This window comes from Cynocephalus volans, chromosome 17, assembly GCF_027409185.1.
Source record: "Cynocephalus volans isolate mCynVol1 chromosome 17, mCynVol1.pri, whole genome shotgun sequence".
NCBI classification, from domain to species: domain Eukaryota; kingdom Metazoa; phylum Chordata; class Mammalia; order Dermoptera; family Cynocephalidae; genus Cynocephalus; species Cynocephalus volans.
This window is the reverse complement of record NC_084476.1, coordinates 24,048,664-24,061,706: the sequence shown is the minus strand read 5'-3', so window position 1 is coordinate 24,061,706 and position 13,043 is coordinate 24,048,664. Positions and strand designations below refer to the sequence as shown.

At 42.8% G+C, this 13,043-nt stretch overlaps 1 protein-coding gene across 1 annotated transcript in view; it reads left to right on the top strand.

Moving 5' to 3' along the window:
- The window catches only part of SNX30 (sorting nexin family member 30), a 112,301-nt gene that overhangs the window by 81,333 nt on the left and 17,925 nt on the right, over positions 1-13,043 (top strand). The window contains exon 7 of the mRNA XM_063082030.1: positions 12,052-12,138. Coding sequence (XP_062938100.1) covers positions 12,052-12,138 — 87 coding nt within the window. The remainder of the gene's footprint in view (positions 1-12,051; positions 12,139-13,043) is intronic.

Below are 13,043 nucleotides of genomic sequence, written 5' to 3'. Positions count from 1 at the left end.
GACATAGGTATTTGAATCAGTGGACTGAGTAAATAAGACCACTGTCATCAGTGTGGGTGGCACCATCCAGCTGGCTGAGGGCCTGGATAGAACAAAAGGCAGATCAAAGAGGAATTCTCTCTTTCTTTTCCAAAGATGGGAGGCCCTTTTCTCCTGCCCTTGGACATCAGAACTGCAAGTTTCCTTCTTCCTGGGTGGGCAGGACCAGATATGTGGACTGATGTCACAGACATGTAAATAGAATACCTGCTGACCTATGTATGTGAATTAAATGAAAAAATAGTTTGGAATAATAGTTATTAGTCTTTTCTGAGAGTTCAAGGAGATATGATGTCTACTAAAGAAGAACAGGATGCTAGGGAAAAAGATAATTTTAGATAATTAGCACTCCTGGAACTTAAAATACAATGGCTAAAATAAGATTGAATAGCAAAGTTGGAAGATAAGGTTGAGGAAAGCTTGGAAAGTAAGACAAACAAAAGTAGGAAAGTAGAACCAAATTCAAAAGTACTGAAAATGTGTAAGAAAGATAAGAAACACAAAGGATTAATCTTAAAGTTTCAGCATCTGACTGATAAAAGAACAGGGAAAAGTGAAGGAAGGAAATTATGGAAGAAATAGTACAAGAAAATCTCCCAAAGCTCGAGATGTAAGTCTTCAGATTAAAAGGATATTCTGATTGCCCAGCAAAAGGACTGAAAAAAGAACCAACCCAAAGCGTGTCATTGTGAAATTTTAGAACAGAAATGATAAGATTTTGAAAGCTTTGAAAGAATGAGGGAGAGGCAGGTGATGCATAAAAGAAACAAGAAACAGAATGGCTTTGGTCTAGCAGCAGTGGATGAGAAAAGACAGAGGAACTATGAGGACAAAAGATTTCTAGCCTCAAATTGTATGTGCTGAATAAGGATGGAGTGAGGATGAAATGCTTTAGTGCCCACACTGGAAACTTCCCCAGCCTGCACATAGACTGGTTGGAAAACATAGCTTCAGGGGACTCCTACGATGGTGGCATCAGTTAGAAAAAAGGGTCCGCCTTCCTGACTAACAGAAAAAGATATGTGGCTCAGTGCTGAACATCCCCACCTCTCAGTAGCATGCTTCCTATTTCCCAAAGGAGTCTCTGAATTATTAATCTGTCTTTGGAGCAGATCTAGAGCATCCCATTAAGAAAGACCTGGGTAGGGACTGACTCGAATCTCTAGAGAGAAACCCATCAGTCAACATTGGGTTGTAAAAATGGAAAACCAGAAAAATCGTAGAACTATGAAAATATTCTACAGCTTGAAAAGGGGAGTAAAAAATAATGAATCAACTATTTATAAAAACTTTATTATGGAAAATTTCAAGCATATACAAAAACAGAGAGAATAGTATTACAAACTCCCATATATCCATCAGCTTTGTTCCTTCTCATTTCATCAGAAACGAATGTTTTAAGGCTCCTGATGAATATATTAAGGTACAGACAGTAGAAAATGGAGCTGTTTCCCGGTAGAATGAATCACGGTCTCATGGATCCTCTATAAAATTGCTAGTAAGGCACTTTCAAAGACAGGATTGTGGGGCTGGCCAGTTAGCTCGCTTAGTTAGAGCATGGTGTTGGTTTTGGATCCCCGTACTGGCTAGCTGCCAAAATCCCCCCCCCCCCAAAAAAAAACCAAGATTGTGTCTGGATCTTACAGTGATCAGAGAAATGGTATGAATTTCTTTATCTCTAAGGTGAAAACGATGATGATGGTGGTGGTGGGGCTGATAGCATTAAGCCCAGTTGTGAGATCATTACTCTGAGGCAGCTTTGTTGGTAATTTTTGAAACTGAGGCTGCAAACCAAAACTTGTGGCTACAAATTTCTAGCTCTTTCTCCTCTATCACATTGCGTTTTTCAAAAATTGAGATGTACACATTGCATTTTTAATCCTGTGGCTGAAACAAGTATAGAAGGGCATCCTGACTTGCTTAGAATGAACTGGAATATTTCACTTTACTTATGAAGTTAATAGCATCTGTTTTTGTAAACAAAAATAAGTTTTTACAATCCCTGGGGTGTCTCTGGATTTCCTTCTTATGTCTTATGACATACCCTTCATCAAAATGCTCCCTAACCTCACCAGACTAAAAATCCAATGCATACGTGACACTGGGATATTACAGTACAAAGCACTTTGTTCTTGCACATGGCAAGTATGCTAGTGCTTACCATATATTTGTTTTTGAAGCAGGATTTTAAATTGTCATTTAGCATGAATTTATCTGGCATCTTTATTAAAACATTATTGCACTGTGAGACATGAGCTTGTGTGAGTAATTGAAATTATACATCAAAGAAATAGTTGTTTGCTCTTTCTTCAACCCATGTGTGAGGCTATGTATTGAGTTTCTTGTTTACTGAGCCTGAAAAAATATCAATCAGGTTAATCAGGCTGGGAGAGCGGGATTGTATACAATATTGTCTGGGAAAGGGCTTGGTAAAGAGGAAATGTTACCCGTCAGGCTCTGAAACTTGATCTGTGCCCCACGGTGAGCGGAGCCAAGCCCAGTTAGTAAGAAACAAGGCCACCTGCTCCCCCTCTTTCCAATGGGAAAACATCTCTGCAGAGTGCTCTAGGCAAGACGGCCATGACTTGATGGCAGAGCCAAGACTGCTTGTGGGATTGTCAGGGTCTGTGTGGTCAAGACCAGAGATAATCAGGAGAGTGATAGGTGTCTTAGTGGCTCCCCTACCTTTTAACATTGCTGCTCATTAAGAATTTTTAACTATATTTTATTCCTCTGAGAGAGTCATATAATACCACTTCCAAAATAGCTTTCTGGTTTTTGAGATATGAGTGGGACAAACTTTGCTATTCAGTATAAAAAGTAAAAATGGAGCTGAAGACTTGCCAAAGGCCCGGTTCTGACACGTTCCTCATCAACTGCGATGGTCTTCAGAACTGAGAGCGCCCTGGTTTTGTTTTGCTGGGGAGCTGCTGTTGTGGTGATGGTTTGTCAGTCTCCTCCTTTTATCATGGCCTTGGGTGAACCAAAATGAGTTTTTGTTCTTATCTTAGAGTCAGTGGCTTGTGCCTTAGGAAATTGAAGTAGTTGAGGATTGGTTGGTCTCTGCATAGGGAAAACGCTGGGGCTCACTGAAGCCCTCTCCTAATGGGGCTATGGTTGGGGTTCCTCTCCGAGTTTAAAAGGGATCATCTTGTCTAATCTGCTCATTTTATAGATGAAGAAACAAAATGCTCTGGGTAAATACTTTCTCTGTTCCAGGGTCACAGACTATACTCCCTAATGACCAGTCACCTTATACTGGTGTGTTTACTACTTGCCAAAAGGAAAAGTAGGTGAGTTCTGACTTTTCAAGGCAGGTCTCAGATTGTTTCTCTTTAAGGACAATTGTGGCTGAGTACATTCCATTCCCTTTGGAGGGAGAGAGAATGCATAGAAAAAGTGGGGTCATTATCTGGCCACATGAAACAAATGAAGCAGTTGGTAAGAAACTGAACATTGAGAACAGTTTGTACTGGAAAGATGCTTGAAGGCTCCTATTCTAAGGACACGTGGAGAGGCAGTGCACAGTGCTGAGAGAAGGGTGCCAAAGTTGCCTTCAGGCCCAGGACTCGAGTTGAACACCCTGCAGACATCTGCATGTGAACCCTTTTCACATCCTATAGACAGTATGTGTAAAGTGTAATTAGGGTAGTGATGGGCTGAGGGAGACCGTCTTACCAAATTTCTGGCAGTGCCTTTTGAGTATTGGTGTCATTATGACCCAGCCAGGAGTTGGAGAAACTTTATTGGAGGAGGTTAGGACAGGGCCATCTTATTTCCTGTACCACCTTTTCCATAGAAGGTGGTTGGCAAATATTTAATCAAATTTGACGATTTGGTGAATTTGGAACATTTAAAGATATATAATTATTGCATGTCATGCATCTTGTTTTTTTTAAGAGATAGGTTTATCTGTAACTCAACAAACATGCTTATCTCAGAGGTCTTGGTGAATGACTGGGGCAGGGTGAGGGTCTGAAGTAAGGGTAGGTTGTGGGCTGGCTGGTTAGCTCAGTTGGTTAGAGTGTGGAGTTATAACACCAAAGTCGAGAGTTTGAATCCCCATACTGGCCCACCCCCCAAAATGTAAGGAAAAGCCACACGGAGAAAGTGACTTTGGCTAGAGACTCTAATGACATGTAAGAGTTAGCTGTTCAAGGATGGGAGGATCAAGCATTTTAAGCAGAGGGAATAGCCAATGCAAAGGTGCTAAAGCAGAAATGAGCTTGGTATCTTTGCAGATCAGAAAGGCCAGTGTGAGTGGAGCCTAGTGAGCAAGGGAGCAAGGGACAGGAGGTGAGGTCATAGAGACAGGTAGGAGCCAGGTCACATAGTGGCATTTTAAAGGCCATGGTTGAGGGACAGGCCCGTGGCTCACTTGGGAGTGTGTGGTGCTGATAACACCAAGGCCACGGGTTCGGATCCCTATGTAGGGATGGCCAGTTGGCTCACTTGGTATTGTCAGCACCACGCTCTCCCAAGTCAAGGGTTAAGATCCCCTTAACGGTCGTCTTTAAAAAAAAAAAAAAAAAAAAAAAGGCCATGGTTGGTAGGAGTCTGGATTTTATTTTAAGGAATAGAAAAGAAGCCATTTGGTCTTATGAAGGAGAATGACAGGGTGAGATTTTTACTTTTAGGAGGCTGTCACAGGAGCCAAGGGGCAGATAACTAAGATGGTGGCACTTGGACTGTGGTGGTAGAAAAGTGACTGGATTTGGGGTATATTTTTGATGAAGAGCCACCTAGGCTTACTGCTGTAGTAATGTGAGGTAAGAAAGGGGGGCAGTTGAGGATTTTTGCCTCAGTAGCTTGACGGCATCATGGGGGTGTTTATTGTATGGGGATGTCTAGGGAGAACAGATTGGGTAGTTGGAAATCAAGTTATTTGTGCCATGTTGATTTTAAAATGCAGATGGTTATGAGTTTAGTTCAGCATGAGAGTAGACATTTGGGAGTCATTTGCATATAAATGATATTTAAATCTATGAGACAAGGGCGATCATCTGGGGAGATGAGATTTGTTGAGTAGAGAGTCCAGGCCCCAAGGCATGAAAATATTTAGTGGTCTGTTATCTAATATGAGAAGGAGTGATTAGTGTGGTAGGAGAAAAAAACGTAGAGCATTGCCTCAGTGAAGCCAAGAAAAATATTTTAAGGAGAAGGGGCCTGATAAACAGGGAACATTAGGTTTAATAATATGGAAGTTGTTGATGTTTGTGATTACAGGTTCCAGATATGGATGCAGAAGTTTTGGTTTAAAGATAAAGTTTGTCTTTGAGCTGTAGATACCTTCAGCAACATTCTGGGATAGTTCTTTTAAAATGCCCGTTATTTGTCAGATGGTTTCTTCAGTCTTTTTCCCCTCGGGGACCACAAGGTGGAGCTGATGAGTCAAAGTACAGGGAAGTGACCAGTTTATGCTTTAGGTTGGCTATTTCAGTGTGTCGACCTGAGGAAGGAAACTGAGGCACAGCTTAAACAACAAAGAGCTTATTTGAGTTCATATGAGTGACAACGGCCCTGTAAGATACCTCCAAGCTACCTTGGGAAGTGCTCCGAGGTTACAAACAGAGCTTCAGTATTTTTATAATCACAAAAAGGGGAGGCAGAAGGAGAGGACAGGGACCAACCCCTTAGTCAGGCTTTACATTGGTTGTCCAGCATGGCATGAGTTAGTGACAGGTTAATGGTTACATCTTGCTCTTTGAGCAAATGCTAAATCCACAAGTATCAGTCACATTGTCCATTTCAACCTTCTTTCGTCTTACAGCTCTATGAGCCGACACTGTGTTTGGACTCTAGGCCTAAAGTGAACTGTTCAGCAATGTTCCAGGACGTGGGGATGTGACCGCTGCTACATGCTGACCTCCCAGGGCCGTGGGAATTTAGCTGACCTTAATTATTGATGCTAGAGTAATTTTCAGTTTATCAAGTGACTTTCAAAAACCAAAATAAAGATTTTTCTGGAAGATTTAGTTGTTGGGGAAAAAATGTCCCCCTTCCTGACCCAAAGTTATTACAGATTGAGGGTCTAGTTCTTGCAGTTAAGGTGGAAATATGAAGAAGCAGGATGTGAAATGTACAAGATGATCTCAGAGGTTTTAAAAGATTAGAGAAATATAAAAATGTAAACTCTGAGATTCCCAGTGATGGCAGAGTGCATACATATTTAAACTTCCTCTTCTTCATGAAACCTCATCAAAAGACTCTTAAAATAAAGGTCTAAGTCCACAAAGACAAAGAGCAACAGGCGAGGAGAGTATAGCAATATAATTTGGGGAACTAGAAAGCAAATTGAGAGGTGATAAGTGACTTAGATGACTCGTTGAAACTGACTGGGGGGAACAAACTGAGGAGCCACCTGGTTTACACTGTGGAACCCTCCCATAAGGTCAAGAATTGGCAGCACTAAGCCCCTCTGGGACTGAGGGAGAGCTGGAGTTGAGGAGGACAAGTCGGCAGTGTGTTTAAGAATCGGCTAGAACCGCTGGTCCTCTCCTCACACAGGGTCTGCTGCTGCTCCTCCACTCTAGCAGAACGGGGGTATATTCTCCAGAGGGCTAAAGTAGAGGGTCTGCAGAGCAAGGGTCACCAGGTACAGTTGAGGGTAAAATATTACTGTGTGTTGAGACGCGTAGTCGTCTTCTCCTGCTTGGCTCTCAGCCTTATATCTTCCATGCAAGGATTAGAAGAGCCTTTTCTGGAAAATGTGAACAGGCCAGGTGAAAAGACCTGAAGATACTGACAATTGGCTGTGGGGCTCAATGAAAGGACCCACCAGAGTCCTGTGTAGAGAATCACCAACTAGCTGTCTATGCAGAGCTTTCAGTTTCTTGAGTATTTCCCTCTTGGATGAGTGGGGTAGACACAAGTCATTAAATATTTAAGGAGAGATTCTAATGTGAATATCAAAAGTAAAAAGAAGTATTGAATGAAACATCACTGAGTAGAAAATTTCCAGAAAAAAAAAAATCACTATTATCTTCAGAAACAGAAGATGTCACAGCCATAAACCAAGAATTTTTAAAAATTTCAGAGAATAAACAAAGAGCTCTTGGAAATTAAAATCATGATATGAATGAAAAAAATTCAATAAAAGAGTTAGACTAAGAAGTTAAGTGAAACAAAACGACAGATGGAGAATGGAGAGAAAAATACAAAAATTTGAGGACCAGAGCACAAGGTGCAACATCTGAATAAGAGGAGTGAGTGCAGGAAGAGAAAACAGAAATGAGAAGCATCAAAGAAATCACACAAGGGAGAAGACTAGAAGTGAAGCCATAATATGTCACTGGTTGTGTCTGAGAGAAGAGATTAAAATGACTTTCTTTCCCCCCTCGTTTACGTTTTTCTTTATTTTCCAAGTTTTCTGTAACAAATATCTTTTAAAATCAAGGGCAAATATGTGGTTTCAATATTACTAATATTGCTGTAGAACATTTAACTCACAGGTGGTCTTGATCTTAATGAAATTAAATGTGAAAAAAGGATCACGTTGAAAGGGACAACCTGAACTCAATCATTTAATTAGAAATTGTGATACCACTGGGCCAGGTCACTTATTTTCCTGCCCACATGAAAATGCTCTCCTACAGGGCCACCTTAAAATGGGCCACGGGGCTATGTTGGGTGTTTTATTTTTACTCTTATTTGATTTCAAAGAAAATTTTTTTCTTTGTTACTGAACACCCATTATTCTACACAAATTTCTCTTGGGTCTTTTGGGTTGTCAGCCCTTGGCATAGCAGGATGTGGACCGTTCTGTTCTGCAGTTTGCTCTGTGTGGCTGAGCTGTTTCTGCTCATTATCTATACTTTCCCAGCCAGCATCCTAATGTCCCTCTTACAAAAAGATATGAAGCTTAAAAACTTTCCGGACTTGAGGAGGCTTTTTGGTAGCTGCTGACCTACGACGTCAGGGCTGGTTTGGGGCTACCTCTTCCCCCTCCCACAGTTTGTGAGCCCACAGCCTCTCCAGGGGAAGAAATGACATGATCTCTGGGGGGTGAGGAAGGGATGCTGAGATTTCCTGTAGATACTGACCATTGTGGTATTTTCTTGGGGAAAATCCAGCCAGTTTAGATGTTGAGAACCGAACCACAGAATGCATCTGGGTTCTAACTCTTCCAGGCACTTTTGTCATTGTAGGATAAAGGCTGTTTGTAATAAATACTTCACGAATGACATAATTATAGACCTCCTAATGGCATCTGTTAGTTTGTTATAAGCATTCTGGATGGCAGATATTATGTTTCCATTACTTAACCTTTTTGTTACAGAAAAATTCAAACGTATCCCAAAGTAGAGTGAAAGTCTGACAAACGCACATGTGCCCCAGCCAACTTCAACAGTTGCTCTTCATGACCACCTTATTCTACCTCCCACCTGCTCCCGTCCCACTCCCTGGATTATTTTAAAGCAAATCCCAGACATCATACAAGTATCATTTCATACAGAAATATTTAGCACATATCTCTAAGATACAAGCATTCTTTGAAAAAAGAAAAAGAACCACCTTATCAACACACCTAAAAAAAAAAAAAAGTCTTATTATGTTCAAGTATCAAGTTAGTGTTCAAATTTCCCCAGTTATCTCAAACAGTTTTTATAGTTTTTTTTTCTTCCCAAATCAGAATCCAGATAAAATCCATAGATTGGTTGACATATTTCTTAAATATTTTAAACTCCTGTTTTTCCTTGCAATTTGTTTGTTAAAGAAACTGAGTCATTTGTCCGCTCTTCATTTGAAAAGAAAGATAGTGAAGTTATAGATTACTAGGATTGAAATGATGAAGTGCTCTACATGAAAAAAAAAAAATAGTGGCTGAGAGAAATTTATTCCATGTCTCTAATTAATTGCACCCTGGGTACAATTTCTCCCTCCTCTAAACCCTCGGCACTTCATTCCCTCCTTTCCTGTTCTATTTCTCCTCCTGCCACCTAGAGCTACCTTATGTGGTATATATTTTACTTGTTTATCGTCTGCCTCTCCTCCAGAACAGAAGCCTCGTGAAGGCAGAGGTTTTATGTGTTTTGCTTTCTGCACCCGGATGAATGGATGAAGGAGCTTTAAGGCAGGGCGGAAGTGGGGTGAGGACAGCTCTATAGAGGAGGGCAGAGGGACGCACAGCGTGAGGAGGAAAGTGTCTCCATGCACATCACCTTTTTGGTTTGTCATTTGCAGTAGAAACAGAGATCCCAATGGAGTTCTGTGAGGAGCTCAGCAGATGAGTATCTTCTGCTTGTCGCTCAGTGATGGAGGGGCCTCTCTGTAGACCCTGACCTGGTCTCTTGGCCCTTTCACCCCATGGCAGGCTCGGGCTCCATCTAACAGACACAGGCTGGTTTGACTGTTTTTGTTAGCAGAACCTGGGTGGTTGCAGAGGGAGGCCAGTCCTCTCAGACCATCACCAACAGAGTGTGCAAAAGGGCTCCCACCAAGGATAGCAGTCTTAAATACTTTGTCTTGATTCAGAACACATTTCCCAACCTTCAGCATGATTTGAGCACAGGCAGACTGTGAAACCATAAGCTGGAATGTAGCAGGAAGAGTCTGAATGAATCACTGCTATACTACAAGCCAGCGGTGTGGCCTCAAACTGGTCCCGCCACGTACTTTAGACTTCTTGTCTATAACATAGGGGTAATGCCCTTTCACCTCTGCAGGGTTGTTGCATGCCTTTCATGCTGCCCAGTGATGCAGGGATGTTAGCACAGATCCTCTGGTCAGCCTGCATGAGAGGGCAGCATTCCAGCTGCTCCAGGTGAGGCTGGGGGAGCAGTGGATGAGGAGACAGAGGCCCTGCCTCTCCTCTGGACCAGGGAAGGCCCAGGCTTTCTGGAGGGAGGGGTATGGCTGGATCTACAGGCTCCCTTGCCTGTTCTGGGGGTGGGGAGAGGAGGTGCATTTAGAGGGTTGTAGCTGCGTGGGGTTGATGCAGCTCTCTCCCCAGCTCTCCCTGCAGGTATCTTGGCAACCTCAGCAGAGTGATCTGGAGCAGAACGAGGGACAGGAAGCCCCACACTGTGCTGACTGTATTCCGAGGCATCCTAAGAACATTGCCAGCTTTGGTTGTGAGGTTGCTGCCACACTGAACAACTCATCCTTGTTCCTAGAAGTGCTAGTCTGGATACATGTGTTTTTTCCAGTAAGATGTGAGGCATTCTGTGGAAGGAAGTACACACCAGTAACAAGAACTCCAGTCGGCCCCCTTCCTTGCTGTTACATTGCTCCTTGGGAAACCATGTTCACATCTCTGTGGATAGCATGGTGTGTTTATTTTATTTGGGTGGAGATTATGATTTTTACTACTGCTGGCACCAGACCAGTAGATTTAGATTATTTTCTGGCCTCTATGAAATCCAGAAAGGGCCTCTGATTTTTTTTTCTTTATAGATTTATATCATCCAGTGTGGTAGCCAATAGCCATATATGGCTATTTAAGTCAAAATTCAAATTAGTAAAATTAAATAAAAGTCTGAACCCAGTTCATTAGTCACATTAGCTCCATTTCAAGTGCTCAGTAGGCATGTGGGGCTAGTGGCTACTGTGTTAGAAAATGCAGATTATAGAATGTTTCAATCATAGCAGGAAGTCCCATTAAACAGCACCCTCAACATTCCTATTCAAAGGTTAATGAGTGTAGGGACAGAATATTAGAGCACTTAAGAAAAAGATGAGTGGCAAACAATGAAAAATAAGCCATTGCAATTTTTACTTCATATTTTTTTCATGGTGAAACACTTCTCAAAGTAAATTCTTACATCAGGCAGAGACTTGAGGTTGCCAGTGTTGGCACATTCCATTAAAATGTTGACTTCAGAGCTCTCTCAACTATTCAGTCACTCATCACCTTTTAGCATGTTGACGGGGCCACAAGGTCCCCACTTGCTTAGCCAAGAGGTGGCTCCTTCCTATCCTGACTCCATTCACCTCTGCTGGAAGCCTCCTATGGGGGAAGGGCATGATTAGAAACTTTCATAGCACTTTGTGACTTCTGAGGTAGTGAGAAAGAATGTTCTTATCACTATTGGTTTCCCACTTGTGACTCTACTAAAAGAAGAAGGAAAAAAAAAAAAACCAACCTTTAATGAAAACATATACTTTTCTAGAATGTCTACTGCAAGTTTTTCTGTTTTGCTTGGTGGGGTCTTGGTGGCAGAGCTAAGACTAGGTGAGGCAGGGAGGTGAGCCCAGGGCACAGATTAAAGGAGCCACCCACTCCCAGGTGCTGACCTTGTATCACACGGGCCTAAGAGTGAGTGTCTCCTCACATTTTGTACCCTTGAGGCCTGACTTGCTGCCCTCTAGTACCATCCAGGCTGGGTCTTTATGGGCCCGTTTACCACTCACTCTGGCAGGCTTGCCTCATCATTCCAGGAATCTGGACTTGCACATGCATAGCTCTTGTAGCACATACAGTCTCCTACTGTGTCTGCACCTTCCCTAGACTGAACCCTTCAGACAGGCACTGTAAGTCTTTATTCTTTGCATCCCTGGCCTAGAGTAGAGGACAAATAAGTGGCTAATGGGTCAATGGGCAAATCAGTCCACCCGGGATCAACTCAATGAATTAAAGAGTCAAGAACTCTCTTGACTTAGACTTTACGTTAAGAGTTCAGAGAGTGTCTACATTATAACCTGCTAAGCTCCACATTTCCGCACAGCTGAGTTCTCTCTGCATGTGGTGAGGCCGAGAGTCCTCCCATCATTGTGGCAATGGGTGGACACCATTCCCCACCTTGCCCTTCCCTGGAATTTTTCCACTTTCAACATCTGGTTGAAGTTCCCACACTAGAAAGCTCAATTTCCAGGAATGGTTCTCCTTTCTGTCCTCCTTTTCCCCTGCTTCTTCCAGAGTCCATGACATGCGTCATGCTGCAGCTTCTGAGCCACGGCCAGGAGTCCTAGGAGCACGTGGCTGGGCCACAATTTGCAGAGGCATGGGGCATGGGGGGTGGAGGCCCCTTTATGAACTCTGTGTTACATGCTTCTCCTCTCTGCCTTCCACAGAGCGTATTGAAGAAGCGGGACCAAGTTCAAGCGGAGTACGAAGCCAAACTGGAAGCTGTGGCTCTGAGAAAGGAAGACCGCCCCAAGGTCAGGGAAGCCACGTGGGAAGGGATGAGCTGCTGAGGGCTGAAAGCTGTCATCTCCCGCATGGGTGCTAAGTAAATTCCTGTCCCTAGAGCCACATGACTAGGGGTAGTCAGTGCCAGCTGAGCTGTGCTTATGTTATTATTTTCCTCTCTTTGCTTCTTTCTGTGTATTATTTCTGAGAGTTCCTAATGTGCACTTGGGGTTGAGTTCTCTGCTATTTTCTGGGATTTTTTTTCGTCTCAACACTTCCAGCTCTGCCATTCACTGGCAGTGCCTTGCTCTGTAAGATGGCAGTGCAGAGCAAGGGGAAGAACAGTCTAGATCAGTACTCTCAAAGTGTGGTTCATGGACAGCCCACAAACTGTTACGGATCCATGACAAGTACAGAAGCTTAGAGTAAGCACTTAGAAGCTTCCATAGCAATCTGACGTTGCTGCAGGACCAGTTCAACACATCTTGATGAACATTTGAGATAAATGTTATCGAACTGGTGTGGAGACTTGCATGTGGAGCAAGATGCATACTAGTCACGCAGGGTAGGACGACAACTTGGTTGGATTGGGGGAAAAGCCAACAAAAAGTGGTCCTTTACCCCATAGAGTTTGAGAAGCACTGATCTAGATCATCTGTGCTGCCTTCTGGCTCCAGTGTTCGGGGTCTAGATAGAGGACAATTTCACAATTGTAAAAATTCTTCTGTCATACTGGTCGTTTCGTTGGTTGCCTTTCTCTTCCTCAAGACAGATTAAAAACAAGAGTATATACCACATTTTCCTTATCCAATCATCCGTCAATGGACATTCAGGTTGGATCCATATCTTGGCTATTGTGAACAGAGCTGCGATGAACATGGGAGTGCAGGTATCCCTTCGACATGATGATTTCCATTTCTTTGGGTATATACCC